This window comes from Phyllopteryx taeniolatus, chromosome 1, assembly GCF_024500385.1.
Source record: "Phyllopteryx taeniolatus isolate TA_2022b chromosome 1, UOR_Ptae_1.2, whole genome shotgun sequence".
Taxonomy (NCBI): Eukaryota; Metazoa; Chordata; class Actinopteri; order Syngnathiformes; family Syngnathidae; genus Phyllopteryx; species Phyllopteryx taeniolatus.
The window spans coordinates 22378594-22397934 of NC_084502.1; the positions used below are offsets into that span (position 1 = coordinate 22378594).

The following is a 19341-nucleotide window of genomic DNA, read 5'->3' on the forward strand; positions in this document are numbered from 1 at the left end:
TTTGTTTTTGTTTTTTTATGTAATTATAATGAGGATGTAATGAAAACATAATGATGTGTTGAGGTGTGTTACCGGTTGTGACATTGATCGGCTGAAGGGACGCCTTGTCATTTCTCAGTAAATATATTTGAGCGTGAGCTTCCTCTGTGTGGTTTCCGCAAAGCTTTTCAAAAAATTCTATTCACTAAACCACAGTTGGTACCCCTCAGCCAGACAGGCCTTGCAGTGAAAGAACCTTATTGTCTGCTGCGTGTCTGCAAACATTCAGACCAAGTGAGTCAGTGGATTTGTTTTTCTTGAACGTTTAATGAATAATCTGGTACATTTGCATGGATCAGACCTGCCAACCTTGGGAAAATTGTACGTAAGCATTCGAGATCTTTTTCGACTTTTTCATGGCTATGGCTGCGATGTTATTCATGAAGAAATTGCACAGTGTAACAAATCATGTTTACCAATTTGAAACGCACACAATTTCAATTCCATGACTAAATTGTCACTTAACCAATGAGTTAGCATGCTAAATATGTACCCTTCTGCAATTATGGATGGTGTTATGTAATACAAAATGTTTTAATGTTCAATATTGTCCCAAAGTTGGCAGGTCTAATTCGCATGTTGAACTTTTCACATCTTCCCCAGTCTGTCAAACATGGCAAAAAAGTTCAAAAACTGTAAGGAGCGCTCCCAATTTTTCCTTGCTACTTCTTTCGGCCCACCGCATACATAGCGATGTTGCCGAATATGACAGAATTGGACAAATTCGACCAAATGAGTCTGCAACTCACACCCACACACCTGGCGATTGACCCCGATTGACTCGCTGCAATGGAAAAAATGTGACCTCTGGTGTTCTTATTGGGAAATAACATTTTGAGGCACCACTTATTATTTGGATGAACCACAAATGATTGTCAAGAATTGGATTACCCTGACCGCTGTAGCTATTTCATGATAATACAAAGAGAGGAAACAGGTGAGAAGAAAAGGCTAGAGTATGTATATTTCACAGCGTTGAGGAACAAAAAGCAATGTCCAGTTTACCATCTAACTTACTAATGAATACATATTTTTTGCATAGTGTGTGACGTAGCGGTAGTTGCCCTCCCTCTGACAATTTCTAGTATATTTCCTACAGAGCTGCTATTTGTTTGCCTTTTCATTAGGCTGCGAATGAAGCAGTTCAAGCGAGAGCACAGCAAATCACTCTAATGAACAGCTGCCACCATTGAATCAGCTCTTATCACAGTACGCTCACACTCCTTTCTGCTGTGATTTTTGCCTCCAACTTTGTTGGTCTTTCACATTTTTTTCTTGGCAGGCAAACGGCACACATGAGATCTTCCAGCAGTCCAACTCCGTTCGGTTCATCTTCTGCATAAAATAAAATAAAAAAGGGTAGGGAGGTGGAATTTCCCAAACCATTGTATTCGCATTATCCAAACATTCTTGCATGTAATAACAAACATTGTTGACTACCTTAAACATAATCTCTGAGCAAATAGAAAAGATCAAGTCGGTAAGAAGTCTGTAATAAAACCGTAGTTTTCTTGGCTTATGTCACTTGAACACGCACACACACACGCACGTGCACACACTCACGCACACACGCAAAAGGATTTTGGAGATTATGGTCTCAATACTGTGAGGTCATGGGATGAAGCTGCAGGGATGAACATGATTTTGGAAACAGTTCTCAAACATTCTTGTTTCTCTCAGTCACTACTACTATTCTTCTATAGACAGGTGTGTGTAATGCAGTCTGATTTTCTAACACCAAAGTTGGATTTACTTGTTCTGCTCTGTTTAGAGTTGACGGTGACCTCAGCTGAAGGCTGGCCCGACGTGATGTAGTCGTGTTCTTTGGGTGGGTTGGCCTATCGAGATTGGGTGAGGCTCTCTGTATGTTAGCTTTAAACAAATCCATCCGTCCATTTTCAACACCGTTCATCCTGGTTAGGGTCACGGGGCGCTGGAGCCTATGCCAGCTGACTTCTGGCAAAAGGCGGACTACATCCTGAACTGGTCGCCAGTCAGTCGCAGGGCACATATAGACACAGACAACTATTTGCACTCACATTCACACCGTCACTGAGTGGGAACTGAACCCACGCTGCCCGTACCAAAGTCAGTTGTAGTTGCGAAGTATTACATGTGATAATAAATTGAGTGGTGTTTCTGTAAAATTTTATTAAAAAAACATTCAACATAACAACCCAACCCAGACAGCGCACGGCCGGCCCGACCATGTGAGTATTTACATGACCGCTCACAAAGCTATAATCCATCCATCCATCCATCCATCCATCCATCCATTTTCTGTACCGCTCATCCTCACTAGGGTCACGGGCGTGCTGGAGCCTGTTCCAGCTATCTTAGGCCGAGAGGCTGGGTACACCCGAACTGGTCGCCAGCCAATCACAGCGCACATACTGTATAAACAAACAACCATTCGAACTCACATTCACACCTACGGGCAATTTAGAGTCTTCAATCAACCTACCACGCATGTTTTTGGGATGTGGGAGGCAACCGTAGTACCTGGAGAAAACCCACGCAGGCACAGGGAGAACATGCAAACTCCACACAGGCGGGGCTGGATTTGAGGACCGTGAGGCCGATGTGCTAACTAACCAGTTGTCTACCGTGCTGCCTGCCCAGAAATTATTTTAAAAAAAATGTAGGAAGTATAAAATCATACGAATTTTTTTTTATGATGTGTTCAATATGGACTGTTTTTCAGAAACTTGTCTGCCTTATGGCAGCTGCATACTCCGTTAACGCACTGTGGACATGTGTAGCTAGTGGAATGCCCAAAAACATGCATGCATGTAAACTGGATGAATGTGAACATATGATTGGATCCTGAATTGATATACAGCGACATGACAAAAATCAGCACTTTTCATGACGTTATTACTCTTGCAGTATATTGAGCAGTCTAATTCAGGAGAGGCGCAGCTTTCCACACGAGTGAAAACATAGCCAACATGTCTTCATTTCCTTTCTTTATTTTGCAATCACATCTGTTGTCTTGAAGACTTAAAGTGGATGGGACAGTGCGCAGCTGTTTAACAGACCAGAGAGATAAACTGCCATGTTTCACATGTAATGTAGATGATATTTTGCACCAGAAGCAACCTAAATTTGAGGGTATTGCTTGGATGACGCACCACTGCGTGGGGCTCTCCTCTCTATTCATATAAGGAAGACTTGTCTGTAACTAAAGTGACATCAGTGCAGAATATGGGGGGTGTAGAGGAGGGCTGGGGGTTGTAGGGGGGGGGGGGCGGGGGGGCGGGGGAGTGGCAATTCCCAAAAGACAAACCAGATTAGGTGAAGAAGTCAGAAGACAACATGGCATGGCCGGAACAAATATAAACAAAACAAAAGATGCCTTCACACTGAGCTCATAGGGAATCTCCCTTACATAGACTCAGCCTTTTCTGCCCTGAGAGGTTGACCCTAAAGACCAAAGAAGGACCATTAGCATGCTTATGTAAGCGCTCAGCTTTTTTGGCAAAGACCAAAAGTATTCTCTGGAACAGCCTCTTCCTTTTACCCTGTTTGACTTCATCACCCTCTTCCCGAAACTGCTCCTCATCGTACGAAGGACTTGTTTGCTCAGTCGGCTCAGCGAGGACGTTGACCGGTGGAAATAATCAGTGCCTGTTTGCGGCACTACACCTCACTTGTAGCACGTACTGTGACTCCTCCACTTCTTTATCTGCTCTCACTTTCATGTCAAGGTTTTTGAATGTTTGCAAGCACTAATACAATTAACCCATTTTACAGTGCTTCCTGCATAGCTGTGTGAGAAGATTAATTGGTTAATCATCACACAAACAAGAGAGCTCTCATCATTCTGCTCACTTTCAAAGGTCATATGTGTTGAGCCTCGCCTTATCCTTCTCTTTATTCCGTCACAGCATTTTCCAAGCAACCAGCAGTGACCCTAAAGTGGCTTTTTGCAACAGTTTGACGATAAGAAATAAAAACAGGCTTCCCAGTAGCAACATGTGGCCTAAAGGCCTTTTTTGGTCATGTCACTGTGATCAGAAGCCAAATAAATCAGCCAGACTTGAAGCTACATTGCTGCTGCTTGACCGACCTCTGGCAACACTCCATCGGCACGCAGACCATGGAAGTACATTCTGATCCTGGTGATTGAAATTAAATTCCTTAACAGTGGAGTCATCTTCACTCCCACGACGTGATATGTTAATGATATATATTTCCCTGTATATAATTTCTCTGTACAGCCACGGTGGACATCAAACGCTAGAGGGAGTGAAGTGCTAATAACCGGCCCTTGAATACAACATCATTCTTTGGTCGGTAATGCTTCATTACATGCTTCACACAGAGAAAATCCGATGAGGGAAAAGAATGTTTTCCTTTTGGACTCACTGAGATCCAGAAGTACGTCCTGTACAACACTTCACTGTAGAAAATAATTTATAATAGCTCTTCCTGTCTGGCAACTCATGCATTTAAATACAGGGTATCGTATGAGCTGTTACTTTTCTCTCATATATTACATTATGTATTGGTAGTACAAAAAACTTAAATCAATAACATATAAAATGTATAGGCATATATTTATCCATCCATTTTCATATATCCATCCACTGCCCCACTTGGTCACAATACAAACAGACTATACAGTTAGTAGGTGAAAAAAAAATCAGCAATGTTTACCTTCCTCAGCCAAACTAACGCGTGAATGGACTTAGTGATTGATAAACGAACTAACTGAAACCAACACATCAAGACATAGCCTTTTACCTCAACTTGTCTGTTCTTGATAGAGGTAATGTTTCGCTTTTAAAATGGTTTGGTCTCAAGCTGCACACGAATGAGCAACCAAAGATTTTGGGGGGGAGGGGGTTGACACATCACGCAAAGGCACCTTGTCATCGCCTAGGAAGCAGGCTGGCATCTCCCAGCAGTCTCCCTTCGCCTGTTTTTTTCTGCCATAATTTAGAGACCCCCAAGGACTTTTGCTTCCATAGTCCCACCCCATTTCTCACTCTATGTAGTTCACTTGGACACAAATTTGTTGAGGTTGTGTTACAGAACCGTTTTGCTCTCATACAGTAGGAAAATTAGATATGTTTTTGCCTTTGAACTGTGTGTGTTTATGAGTCACCTTCCTGGAACAGTTGCTGTTTGGACAGAGGGTCACACCAAAATTTGGAGCAATTTAACAGCAGTCACTCCCTTCCTGTGATGGAATTCCTCTTGTCAAAAAGTGAATTTCCCAAACACGGTCTATATTTAGAGGCATGGAAAACAGCTTTGCACGATATCGCCACTTTGGTGGATAAGAATCCAGTTTATTTTATGAATTTAAAATGCACTACAACCAGGAGTAGGATTTATCCATCTGCCATACAAGTGTAAAAATAAGCTAACCATTGTATTATAAAACTTATTGTGCACTTGCTATTGCATTATCTTTAATGTCTTGTGACACAGGTGAGTCTCTTCACATTATTATTATTATTATTATTATTATTATTATCCACTTGGTATTGCTCTATCCGTTTTGTACTGAGCAGCCAGGACAGTGTTTATTTTGTGGCTGTCTTACGTGGGTATAGGTTGCATTTTCGGTTCTGTGCTCATCATCACAATTTATATCTTTGCCATCACTGGTACCATTCTGTGGACATAACAAAAACACAAACAAACTCCATTGCCATAAAGTTAATAGTTTAGAAGAGTCCTAAAGTCCTTTAGATGTGCACTGAGCTGGAAGTTATGTGAAATAAGTCTTGTGAGCTATGGCGAGGTCCCACGCGACGTTAGTTTTAGTTTTTTCGGACTATTCTGACCCAATTCCAAATTGTTTCAGGGCATTCCAATTTGGAGGTTCCATTGTAAATGAAACAAAATACACACATCAGCATCAAAAGCCAATCCAATTTCCTAATCCAATGCAAAATGAATGCCCCTTAGTGACTGTTGGCCCTATGGGAATGACATTTGAGTTTTTGAGGCGATGTCATTACATCATTGCCACATAAGTTCCATATTGTTGTGAAGATACATTTTATAGTGCTTGTTTATTTCCATTGTTTAAAAAAAGGAAAGAGACCAAAATATATTTCTATGTTTTGAATAGACTATGCGCACATTTAATTCTTCCTTGACTGGTTGAAAAGCCTCCAGTAGACGTTTTGTGGGCACAGGTGCTTAACAACAACATTCCACGATGGAAGCCAGATATCCTGTCCTTTTGTTTAGTCATGACATGCAAAGACAAAAGCCTGGCTATTATATTAGATAGAGGTTAGAGGACCATGATAAAATATTTTGGAATCTATATCATTAAAAGGAAGATAAAAGGAAGATGTTAGATTAGGTTGGTGTAGAGCTTTTAAGATTTAATCATTTACTCTGCTCTGTTATGTGTTCGTCATTCATTTAAAGAGTGTCACAGTTAATGACTGAAGAGACATAAATGACCTTTGTGCACTCCATCGTAAATTGTATATTTGCTTAATCTTGGACTCATTATTGCTGTATTTTTAGCGGAGGAGAGATCGTAATCTTCTGACTTTTTTCGGCTTGCCACTTTCTGGCCACAACTTTTTTGGGGTGGGCTTAGTTTCCTCGGAAACCAGACATGAGTCACCCGTGTCAAGTTTAGCCGATTCAGCGCTTCAGGCGAGTTCTTGGATTCCGAGCTCTTTCCTTCCCCCACCCAACATGCCTGGGAAATGAAAATGAAAGGGTTTGGGTGGTGGCACATTGCCTAGTTCTGTTCTTACTTAAGCTGCCCTTTGCCTCATTTACGTCACTGCCCTCACTCGCCCCCGATCTCTCTCATCTCATGATATTACTTTCAGAATTCATCTGCTTTCTGTCCATCCTTTGCCCTCCCTTGTTTGTGTGTTTGCACTGACTCCAGTCCCAGATAGGTGGGGATCTTATTTATCATTATTTTATTGAAAATATTGCATTTTCCCCGTAAAAATGTACCGGTAGTATTCAAGTTAGTGAGACATTTAAGAAACACTCTTTTCATTTGTTGGTGTCAACATTGGCAGCATTACAGCACCAAGGCAAGTGATGAAAAAGGGTGTGGTTTCAACATTAACACAAACACAGCTGAAGCCTGATGTTACTCTATCTACAATACAGTAAAATTAACATTTTCTTTTGTTTTGCGCACCGTCCTTACATGCATGTCTTTATATGCATGATGTGTATGTGCATGGACAAAGACAATGTATGCTTATACAGTACAAGCTCAGTTCACTAAGCATCAAAATGCGAAGATTTTTTTTTTTACAGAACAATTGGTATTTAGAAAAGCATGACCTATAGTTTAAGACTGATTGTTTGACTTGGTTTCACTGTTAACAATGGTTAACTTGTGACATTTGCATGTGCCTTGGCCTGCGGGAAGTGCATCTGCAAAAAAATGCATTACAGTAGTAAAACAATCAGTAATGCAATGCCTTGCATAGTGCATGCTTTACGGTAATAAGCCATTCCATTTGATTGCTTCTCATTTTAATCTATGGCCAAAGCTAGTTTACTGGTAGAACAACAGCGCAGTCACCTTCAGTGCCTTATTTTACCCTTATTCAGATGAGCACTCCATTTTAATTCCTTTTAAAAAATGCAGGTAAAGTATGATTCTGTGATTTTGTTATATATGAATGTTCAATGGGAAGTAGACCTATCAGGATTATTATCATTTTTGTTTTGGCATTGTTTGCCAACAATGTGCATCCATTTTACATATCCTTTCTCCTGTTCAGCGCCACAGACTGCTGGAGCATATCGCTGCTGGCAAAAGGCAGACTACACCCTGGACTGGTCGCTGGTCAATCGCAGGGAATATATAGAGACAGGCAAAGTTATACATTCACATTCACACCATCGCCGAGTGGGAACTGAACCCACACTGCCTGCAGTCAGGCAAATGAACCACTAAACCTCAGTGACGCCAATGCATAAAAGTAACTTAACTTTTCCTATAGGAAAACACGTTTTCAAATGTGTTTCACCATTTATATGCAGTCTGATATAGTCACATGAGTAGGTCCCCTCTTTGTTGTGACTGTTAAGTTATTGACCTTGTGTTTGTCAAGGATGAGCTCATGGTTTGGTTTCTGATTGCAAAACACTTCCTGTAAGTAGTCTGTTGGACTTATCAAACACAGCTCATTAATTGTGCGAAATAAAAACGCTTCACTAAATTCTTTTAGTGAGTTTAAAGTGGCCTCATCATTGCTCCAATTTGTTTACTTTGACTTTATTTTGTCCTACTACCCTTCCGTCTGTGCAACACATCCGCCATCCCCTCACTCCTCCTCCTCTTCCTCCTCCTCCTATTCCTCACAAGGGAGGAGACTCAATGAATCGGATGACTGACTCTATGACGCGCACCCAGCAGGTGTGCGAGCCAGAAGGAAAGATGATGTGTGTTGTCTGACAGCGAGAGTAGGGAGAGTGTCTAGGCTAAGCCCATTAACGGTTTTACTGCAGAAAAAGGAGGCAGAGATGAAACAGCAGCACTTTACACAGTTGGACTCGGGCCTGTCACAGCCTGAAGAGAGTTCTGCACAAGGGGAACTCCTGAAGTCTATTTTAAACTGTTTATCTAAAGTACCCACAGCCAGTGATAACCTCTTACAAAGCGGCTTTAATGGTAGCATTAAAAAGTCTGTCAAAAAAACAACTAAGAAGTAACTTACACTGAAAGTGATGCAATATGCATGCAACACTGACATGAAATGACCTTTAACTGTCTTTTAGCTACTTAATAAAAACAAGAAAAGCTCTAAATTTGAAATCTGGAGCTTGAAGCTTTGTGCGACTTCTGCTTAAATTCTGAACGACAGACAATTTTTGACTCTGAGGCGTTCGACTTCAGCGGTCCCACTGTAGTACAGAACCTTTCAACGATGTGGTTATTGTACTGGTCAATACAATTCCTTCCTTCCGTCCATCTGGCCACAGTGGACCCAACTGAAAAAAATGTGGTACATTTCAGTTACCCCGCTATATGATGTCAATTTCCGCTCTTATTAAAGTTCTGTCTCTGGAGGTGCTTAGGTGCCATTAAATACTTTACCTGAGGTTACACACAGTGTTGTGTAATTGTGGTACATTCCTCTTGACATACACAAACCAACTAGCCATAGATATCAACCCCATCATCAGTGCTAAAGGAGATTTCACTCAACCATCAGACCAAGCAGACCGCTCATAACCTTGTCTAAATATTGCCTCCCCACAATGTCAAGCAGGTATCTTAGCATGCTGAGGATGTAATGCAAGTAAGGCAACCTAGGGGCTGACCCTCCTGGTGATGGCAGGCCTCTCCTCCTGGTTTGAGGCGTGATAAATCCTTTTCCCCGCTCTCTAGTTGGGTACTGAGGTATTGTTCAACCCGTTCTTTATGGGGCCTGCTGAAGAATTACTGGCATGCAGTGGTTATTCCCTTGGGTCCTTTTAGTTTGCTCCTTATCTACCCATCTATCTCCTTAATGTGTTTAGTCCCACCCCCCCACCCCCTATTCCTCTTCTCTGGAATTCCCTCTCTCCATCCCTAGTTAGTCTGCCCAGCTTCTTTCAGATAAGCTGTAATTTGAAGGGTCTGTCGGTAAATGACGGTGGCTATACAAAATTTCCATTAGCATAAATCAACACCTCTCTTAGACAGGGACAATAATCAATATTATTATCCTCTCAGAGGAAATGATCATTGAGTCAATAGACTATACGGTGCATCTGGTCCCAGCTGTTTCAGATTACAATTTAGTTTTCTCTTCTTCTTTTCGCTATTTCCCCAACATGCACAATCAGAACACACCGAAATAAGTCTATCCATCGGCCACAACTACCCGGGTAGGCTACTGCATTATCCAATGAAAATAGAGTTTGACCCTACTGTACTCAGATGGACAGCTGTCATTAGCTGGCACCCGCATTGTGGTAGAAAATGGATGGATGGATTAAATTGTCAATGTTTTATATTCTGAATGTTATTTTTCACACCGTGATTTTTGTAATGTTTTACTTAAAAATATCAGTGGAATTATTCCATATTTATCATGTTAATAATTTTCAGTGAAGATCGATCTGTGAGCCAGATGCAGTCCCCAAAAGAGCCACTTGTGGCTCGCGAACCATAGGTTCCCGACCCCTGGGGTTGATGTTCACTCAAAGCTCATAAAGTTGTTGTTTTTTTTTTGGTCCGACTTAATATGGGGAATTATGAAGTATGAGTGATTGAATTTCATTCAGTCTGGTTTGCCCTGAAGATGCTTTGTAGTTTGCCGCAAACTACCAACGTCTGTTGTTCTATAACACAATTATACATGATATTCCAAAAGTGGTTAGTGTATGTGTCAAATAACAGGCAGAACCAATATGTATACAGACAAACATGGATTGGATGGACAAGGCATGGGAATATGGCCTTGTGCCCATGTCTGAAATACTGCAGGTCAGAGTGTAAATTTTTCAGAAGCAGAAAGAATTTACTTCATTCAGTACCGACTCGGGAGGATGTTGGCAGGAAGCCAGACAGGAAGCGTCTGTGACTGTTTTCCTATGCTTCGTGTGGATGTTTGCAAATTGGTCAGAGGATGCAAGGGCTCTTCGTATTGAGAGATGTTTGACATTGTGAGGCCCCTCATATCACCCTGATAAGTCTTGGAAATACTTAGCCTAGAGTTATTTGAAAATATTTAGATCCTTTAATTCACTCCCAAATCATACATAGGCATGATAGTACATCTTAATATGGGTGGATTTTTGTTTATGCTTTCAGTTTTTAGGGATCCACCACCAAACCGGTTTTGATGTCCTTACTCTCAGACACCACTTTGCCATCCACCAGCGTTTGAGTGACCGTCACCACCTTGGTCTCGACCATCTTCTTATTGAGGGCATCCTCAAGTCTGGAGAAATAAACAACATTGAAGTCTATTTTAGCTGTCAATGAATCATGCAAATGCTTCCTGGGTTTGACTATTTTCTGAGCTATAATGATGTTTTGAAGGTTCTTGCTATACTTGCTCCAACTCACTTCAAATCTTTCTCTCCCTCAAGCAGCCGCCTGTACTCCGCAATCTCAGCCTCTAGTTTGATCTTGATGTTGAGGAGGTTTTCATAATCTCTTCTCTTTTGCTGGATCTCAGTACGGATCTGAGTGAGCTCCTCCTGTAGCCTCAGAATGATCACATTGTAATTTTTCATCTCCATGTTGTAGCCCATTTCGATCTCCTGAAGTGTGGCCTTCAGGGCCTGTAACTGATTGAAAAAAGGTCGGGTTATTTGATTCATCAATTATGTTGCTATCATCCAGATGCTTTATCGTGATATAAAGTTGAGACAAAAGTTACCAGGCTCAGTGCCGAGTGCCGTTCAATCTCCAATGTCTGATACTTCCTCTTAGTTTCTGTCAGTACCATTGTGGCTTCTTTCAGGACTGTGTTCTGCTCAGTTACTTGAACCTGCACCTCTGTGATCTGTGCACAATATTGATGATAGAGAGAGTTCATACCAATAGCACTCTGCAAAGTCTCTCAAACTAATCATTCTGAGTACCTGGGACTCGTGCCATGCTTTGACCTCCTCCTCATTCTTCAGTATGAGCTTCTCGTACTTAGCTCTCATCTCCTCCATGATCCAAGCTAAGTCCTGGCCTTTGGGGGCATCAACGTCCACATGGACTCCAACGTGAGTGATCTTGGCACGGCATTCAGCAACTTCCTTTTAAAAGGGAAATGAACAGGGAGTGATTTCCAGAGCAAAGCCTATCCCGTGTAATCAGTCAAATGCATATTTCAATTTAATTCAATTTTATTTGTGTAGCACCAAATCAAGACAGAAGTTGTCTCGGGCACTTTACACGTGGAGAAGGGTTAAGACGACACTCCTCACTCAACAGAAGCAAGAAAAAAAAACACTTGGGAAGAAACTTCAAGCAGACCCAAGACTCATTGTCGGGTGGCCGTGTGCCTCGACCAGTTGGGTTAGAGACTAAAAAAGGAGAGCAACAGTGAGTAAGAGCGTGACTGAAAGAGAGGGAGGGTTAGAGAGAGAGAGAGAGAGATAGTTTGAAAATATAAATAATATAATAATAAACAATGCGGCGGCACGATGGACGACTGGTTAGCACATCTCCCTCACAGTTCTGAGGGCCGGGGTTCAAATCCCGGCCCCACCTGTGCGGAGTTTGCATGTTCTCCCCGTGCCTGGGTGGGTTTTCTCCGCGTAGTCCGGTTTCCTCCCACATCCCAAAAACATGCAGGCTAAGTTAATTGAAGACTCTAAAATTGTCCGTAGGTATGACTGTGAGTGCAAATGGTTGTTTGTTTATATGTGCCCTGCGATTGGCTGGCAACCAGTTCAAGGTGTACCCCGCTTCTCGCCCAGAGATAGCTGGGATAGGCTCCAGCACGCCTGCGACCCTTGTGAGGATAAGCGTAACGGAAGATGAATGAATTAATAAACAATGCATATAAAACTTGGTCTTAGTCGTGGCGTCCCGCAGGCGTCCGTATGTAGACGAATACTCTCTACATGCTTTCCTTGTCAACTCTGTCAACTTCCACCACTATACTGATGACACACAACACTATCTATCTTTGAAACCTGCGGTAACTAATCAGTTAACCAATCTTCAGGCATGCTTCAAAGAAATCAAGAGATGGATGACCGATAATTTCCCACTATTGAGCTCTGATAAAAGTGAAGTAAATGTCCTTGGCTCCCATGACCTCAGAGGCAAAGTTGCTAGTGATATGATCTTTAGATTCCTTTGGCTCGCCCCAAGCAGCACAGTGACTGACCTCCGTATCACCTATGACCAGGATTTATCATTTAACACTCACATACAAAAAGTATCAAGGACAGCATTTTTTCATTTGGTAACATAAAAAAAAAATCAAAAATTTCTTGCCATTAGCCAATGCTGAAAAACTAGTACATGCATTCATGACCTCTAAGCTTAATTACTGTAATTCTCGCCTTGCAGGCTGCTCCAGCAGGTCGTTAAAGACTCTCCAAATGTTCCAAAATGTTGCAGAAAAGATGATATCGCCCCAGTGTTGGCCTCACCACAATGGCTTCCTATCAAATTTAGAATCAAATTTGCTGACCTATAAAGCACTAAAAGATCAAGCACCATTATAACTTTAACAACTCTTGGTGTCCTACCAACCTACTACAGCGCATTGCTCCCAAAACTCAAATTTACTTATGGTCCCCAGAATATGTAAAAATAGAACAGGAGTTATAACCTTCGGTTATCAGGCGCCTGTCCTATGGAGCCAGCTCCCTGATTTGGTCTGGAAGGCTGACACTCTCTCACTGCTTAAGAGCAAATTTGAATCATTCCTCTTAAATAGAACGTATGGTAACGGATGATCTTTATTCCTACTTCTGTGTATTAATGTCCTGTGTGTCCTCACGTTAAATGGAGCACTGTATCCAAGTGTCAGACATTGCTGGACAGCATATAATAGTATATAAATTTTTTTTTTACACTGATGTTTGGGTGGTTGAATTGTGTGGATTAATTGTAATGCTCTGCTCTTGGCGCTCCCTCACAATCTTTTGGTTCCTTTTAAGGGTGATTAACTCTTCTTTCAACGATTCAATGTCGCTCTCCAAGTACAGACGGATCACGTTGGTGTCATCCAGATGCTTTCGAAGTCTTGCAACATCAGCCTCCGCTGTCTGACGCATGGATAGCTCGTACTCCATCCTGTTGAGAGAGACAGAGACAGATAGACAGATAGAAAGAGATACAAGAGACAGAAGACATTTTAGCCTCAACACTCCAAATGGGAACCCTCTTGTTTACAGAGCTCAAAAACTCACTTGATCCTGAAGTCATCTGAGGCCAAGCGGGTGTTGTCAAGGGAGATAGCAACTTGCATGTTACCCTTAAGCCTATCAAAAATCTGAAACAAAGGGTGGATTCTTTCATTCATTTCAATGTGATGAAATGCTAAGGATTTTGTACATTGTTAGATTATGATGTTCAATTTAAAACAACCTTGGGTCCCATGGAATAACTCATGAAAAGAAAAATGGGTTGTCTTGTTTATGGTGTCTATCAGCTCCACATAAAGATAAAGATCTGGAGATCTTAGGAGGTAGACATTTGTGAAATCATAGATAAGAAAAGAGGAAAGATATACAGACATTATGAGGGAACATTTATGATATAAGCTCCACGGACGGCTGTAAGGTATAACTCTACGTTGCAAATTTTGCTATACTTTGAGCTCAAGCTAAAAACTTCAAAATGAAAAGAATGACTCAATTTACTTCTCCATTTTCTATTCCAAGTATCCTGTTCTGTGTCACTGTAGGGGCTGGAACCTAACCCCAGTTTATTTATGTAGACTACACCTTAGACTGTTCACCGGTCAGTCATGAGCGATTGTGGATGGTGCATTGAGAATTGGTCCAATGGAAGCTGCATGGCATAGCATAGCAATGCTAAATTTGCTCACCTTCGCTCTCAGATCTGCAATGATAGCATTGTATTTGCTGTAGTCCCTCCTCTCCAGTGGGCCTCTTTTCTCGATGGTCTCTCTGATTTTGAACTCCAGTTTGCTGTTGGCCTTCTCCAGACTCCTCACGGTCTCCATGTAGCTGGCCAGGCGGTCGTTCAGCTGCTGCAGGGCAAACTTCTCATTCTCGATGGCCAGGGTTCCGTAATTGAACCCTGAGGACTGGTAGTCATACCCACTGCTGTACCTGCTGCCAACCTGTGAGCCAGAGGTGGAAGTAGAGATCTGGGTCCCACGGCCACCTGCCCCGCCGTACACAGTGGGGGCATAGAAAATTTTGTGGTTCCGTTTTATAATCAGGGGCTCCATGGCCAATTGTTGACTGAGCAGAAGCGTACGTGGTAGAAATGTTTGGCCGCAGAGAGTAAAGCGATAGGAGAGTGCTGGAGTCTTATATATCATTGTGGAAGCCAATATTCCCTCTTGCCACTCCTCTCCAATCTATATTGCATTTTCACCTTTAATCATTTTGTGCAGACTTTGTCCGAGCAACAACCACAATGATGCAGACTGTCAAAGACATGAAGGTGTGCCGACATTTTCACACTGATTGTGTTGACTAACTAAACTGTATGTGTGATATCCATGATGACAATCACACAATTTAGAGATTTATTTTTCTAAACACATTACACATTTGAAGATAATTGCTGACAACGTGCGAAGTCTGTCAACTATACTACTGAACTGGAGAGATGTGGCATGAAACTGTTTTTTACCATTTCTGTTCTTAATTTTTGTTTTTGGGGCCATGGCTACAACGGCGCCCAGTGACACACTTTGACATCCGCTCTTCCACACTATACTGTATAAGGACTTCAGAACCTTCTTTCCCATCAGTGGTTATCTGGTGCAATTCCGAGTTACTTATTATCACTAGCAAAGCAAAGCAAATGTAATTTATTGATATAGCACATTTGCTAAACAAGGTAACACAATGTACTTTACATAATGAAAAGCATTAAAAAATAAAGACAAAGAAAATAAAAGACGGCTTGAAACATTAAAAAACAAAGACAATAAATTTAAACTCATTCCATTTGTGAGCAGCATTGCAGCTAAAAGCTGCTTCACCGTGTTTGCATTGGACTCTGTGTTCCATTATTTGACCTGAGTCTGTAGCTATCAGAGATTTTAGAATTGGAGTAATTTGTTCTGACCTCTGTGTTCTGGTCAGAACCTGGGCTGCAGCATTCTGCAGGTATTTAATGCTCTTTTGGGGGAGTCTAGTCAGAAGAGAATTAGAATAGTCAAGCCTACTTGAGATAACAGCATGGATGAGCTTCTCCTGGTCTGCTTTGCACATGCAAGCTTTCACTCTGGATATGTTCTTCAGCTGGTAGAAGGCTGTTTTAGTAATTAATTAGATATGTCTACTGAAATGAGGATAAGCGGTAAAGAAAATGGATGGATGGATGGATGACTACTGAAAGTCAGGTCGGAATCTGCAACCCCAATTCCAATGAAGTTGGGAAGATGTGTTAAACATAAATAAAAACAGAATACAATGAATTGGTTGGCAACCAGTTCAGGGTGTACCCCACCTCCTGCCCGATAATAGCTGGGATAGGCTCCACCACGCCCGCGACCCTAGTGAGGAGAAGCGGCTCAGAAAATGAATGGATGGAGAATACAATGATTTGCAAATCATGTTCAACCTATATTTAATTGAATACACTACAAAGACAAGATATTTAATGTTCAAACTGATAAGTTATTGGTTTTAGCAAATAATCATTAACGTTGAATTTTATGGCTGCAACACGTTCCCAAAAAGCTGGGAAAGGGTGGCAAAAAAGACTGAGAAAGTTGAGGAATACTCACCAAACAACTGTTTGGAACATCCCACAGGTGAACAGGCTAATTGGGAACAGGTGGGTGCCATGATTGGGTATAAAAGGAGCTTCCCTGAATTGCTCAGTCATTCACAAGCAAAGATGGGGCGAGGTTCACCTCTTTGTGAACAAGTGTGGTAGAAAACAGTCGAACAGTTTAAGGACAATGTTCCTCAACGTACAATTGCAAGGAATTTAGGGATTTCATCAACTACGGTCCATAATATCATCAAAAGGTTCAGAGAATCTGGAGAAATCACTGTATGTAAGCGGCATGGCCGAAAACCAACATTGAATGCCCGTGACCTTCGACCCCTCTGGCGAAATATCATGGTGTGACGGTATTCCAATTACAGTGCTAAGATATATTATTTTAAAAAATTGGGGTAAATAATCATAAATTTTTTTCCCATTGGATGCTTTTATTTTTATCAGAATCAGAATCATCTTTATTTGCCTAGTATGTCCAAAAAACACACAAGGAATTTGTCTCCGGTAGTTGGAGCCGCTCTAGTACGACAACAGACAGTCAATTGACAGAGAACACTTTTGAGACATAAAGACATTGACAAAAACAGTCACTGAGCAATAAAGGGTTGCTAGTTATCTGGTAATGCCGACAATCTTTTCAGCAGTTTTGATTGTCCGTTGCAGTCGGAGTTTGTCCTTTTTTGTGGGAGCACCAAACCAGACTGTGATGGAAGAACGCAGGACTGATTCGATGACAGGCAGGCCGTGCTTTCTCAGAAGCCGCAGGAAGTACATGCTCTGCTGGGCCTTTTTGAGGACGGAGTTGATGTTGATCGCCCACTGCAGGTCCTGAGAGACTGTAATTCCCAGGAACTTGACGGTTGACACAAGACAGCTGGACAGCGTGACGGGCAGCTGTGGCGAAGGATGCCTCATAAAGTCCATGATCATCTCTACAGTCTTGAGCGTGTCCTTTTCAAGTCTGCAGTAGAAGGTATGCAAGTCGATGGCTAGTGTGCTATTGTTCTCAGCTTGGGGGGATCGTCGCTTGTAATTGGTCAGCGATTGGAATGCATGCCAGACTGATTTAGAGTCGCTAAATTTTTTTTCCAACTTTGCTGTATAGTTCCTCTTTCCAATGTTAATTTCTTTAGTCAGCTGGTTTCTAGCTCGATTATACAGGGCGCTGTCCCCGCTCTGATATGCACCTTCCTTAGCTTAGCAAAGTTGCTTAAGTTTGGCAGTGAACCACGGCTTGTTGTTGTTGAATGTGCGCAATGACTTTGTTGGTACACACACCTCTTCACAGAAACTGATATAGGATGTGACAGTGTCCGTATATTCATCCAGGCTGCCAGCTGAATTTTCAAAGAAACTCCAGTCTGTGCTGTCTAAACAGCTTTGAAGTTCCATCTTTGCTTCATTGGTCCAATTTTTCACTGTAGTCTTCACACATTTAAGTTCTTGCCTGTATGTCGGTATTAAGTGACTTAAGCAGTGATCAGACGACCCCAGGGCTGCACGAGGTATGGCACGGTATGCGTTATTTAGCGTAGTATAGCAGTGGTCTAAAATGTTATTTTCCCTGGTAGGACAGTTGATGTGCTGCTTGTATTTAGGGAGTTCGTGGTCGAGTTTAGCTTTGTTAAAGTCCCCGAGAATAATGAGAGGTGAGTCCGGTTGTTTTTTTTCAATTCCGTTTACTTGTTCGGCGAGCATTAGCAGTGCGGCGTTCGTGTTAGCTTGAGGCGGAATGTAGACACCAGCGAGAATGAATGATGTGAACTCACGAGGCGAGTGGACTGGCTTACAGTTCAAAAACAGTGACTCCAAATGCGGGCTGCAGTGTGTGCTGAGCTCCGTGATGTCCGTACACCATTTTTCTTTGATATAGAAGCATATCCCGCCGCCTTTTGTTTTCCCTGATGATTCCATGTTGCGGTCTGCACGGTGAAGATGGAAGCCAGGAACCATGACGGCGCCATCGGGTACAGCCTCACAAAGCCAAGTCTCCGTAAAGCACAAAATATATAATTTTTCAAAACAGCAGTATACCTTCAACACGGTAATTTGCCCATCCCTTGTGTAGACATATGGAAATAAAACCAAGACTCTTTCACTTGTTGACGCAGCATAGCTGACAGTTTAGCTTGCTTTAGCGAAAACAGTAGTGAGTTTGTCCAACATGAGCCCCAAGGCTCGATAGCAGTGAGCACAGTGAGTGTCGGCTGCCGGTAATCAAAGAATCTAACATTTCTGATGTGTACCTGTATTTATTGAACAATATGTATGTTTAATCAGTGCATCACCATAGCAACAACACCACAGTCACAATTGACCGTGATATATATAAGATATATATTTTATGTTACTGAAGAGTACTGAACTTAAATGTAAACACTGAAAATGGGGATATGTGCTGTATGTAGTATGCAACATGCATTTTCATTCTTTCTTTCTTTTTTTTAACCTGTCCTTTTCGGCTGCATGGCCATGCAGAATGGTGGATCTGTATGCCTTTGAACACAAGTCATTCGTAGATTGGGGGGGGGGGAACCCGGTGAGGACATGTAATAACTAACCAAGAGAGGACAGGAAAAGGGCAGGACAGGATGTGGGAAAATGAGCAAGGCACTGCTACTGATGAGTGGTAAGAACATGAGTTGATATGTTAGTATAACCTTTGTTGTTGTTAGTGATCCCAGCACAAGTAATTAAAGCCTATAGTTTATCTATCAAACTTATTAGTGAATGAACACCATATCAAATGCATGTTAGTCAACTAGTGTACGGAGTTGCTGAGCCGGCACATCGAGGAAGGGTGAGCCCCCCTTACCCACAAGCGGTTGGGTGGGTGGGGCAAGTCAGCGAGCCCGTTCAGCAGGGGACCCAACCAGGGGGACGCCCAGGACTCGGCGAGGTCCCGAACCCGACCAAAGCGCTGCGACCGCCCTGGGTCTCTCAGTGTGGGTCGT

General features: G+C 42.1%; 1 protein-coding gene across 1 annotated transcript; it reads right to left on the reverse strand.

Moving 5' to 3' along the window:
• Window positions 1-10704: 10704 nt before the first annotated feature.
• Window positions 10705-14949, reverse strand: LOC133481917 (keratin, type I cytoskeletal 18-like). The gene is made up of 7 exons (XM_061781273.1): window positions 14502-14949; window positions 13861-13943; window positions 13588-13744; window positions 11581-11745; window positions 11376-11501; window positions 11060-11283; window positions 10705-10931 (listed from the first exon to the last, which is right to left on the reverse strand). The coding sequence occupies exons 1-7, from the start codon at window positions 14868-14870 to the stop codon at window positions 10805-10807; spliced, it is 1251 nt and encodes a 416-aa protein (XP_061637257.1). The 5' UTR covers window positions 14871-14949; the 3' UTR covers window positions 10705-10804.
• Window positions 14950-19341: the final 4392 nt, after the last annotated feature.

Excerpts from the sequence above, each read along its gene's own strand:
- LOC133481917 (XM_061781273.1), bottom strand. The coding sequence starts at position 14,870 with ATGGAGCCCCTGATTATAAAACGGAACCACAAAATTTTCTATGCCCCC. Across the intron at positions 11,746-13,587 it reads TTAAAAGGAACCAAAAGATT|GAAGTTGCTGAATGCCGTGC; the intron begins GTGAGGGAGCGC and ends CCCTTTTAAAAG. Across the intron at positions 11,284-11,375 it reads GGCACTCGGCACTGAGCCTG|TTACAGGCCCTGAAGGCCAC; the intron begins GTAACTTTTGTC and ends TTTTTCAATCAG.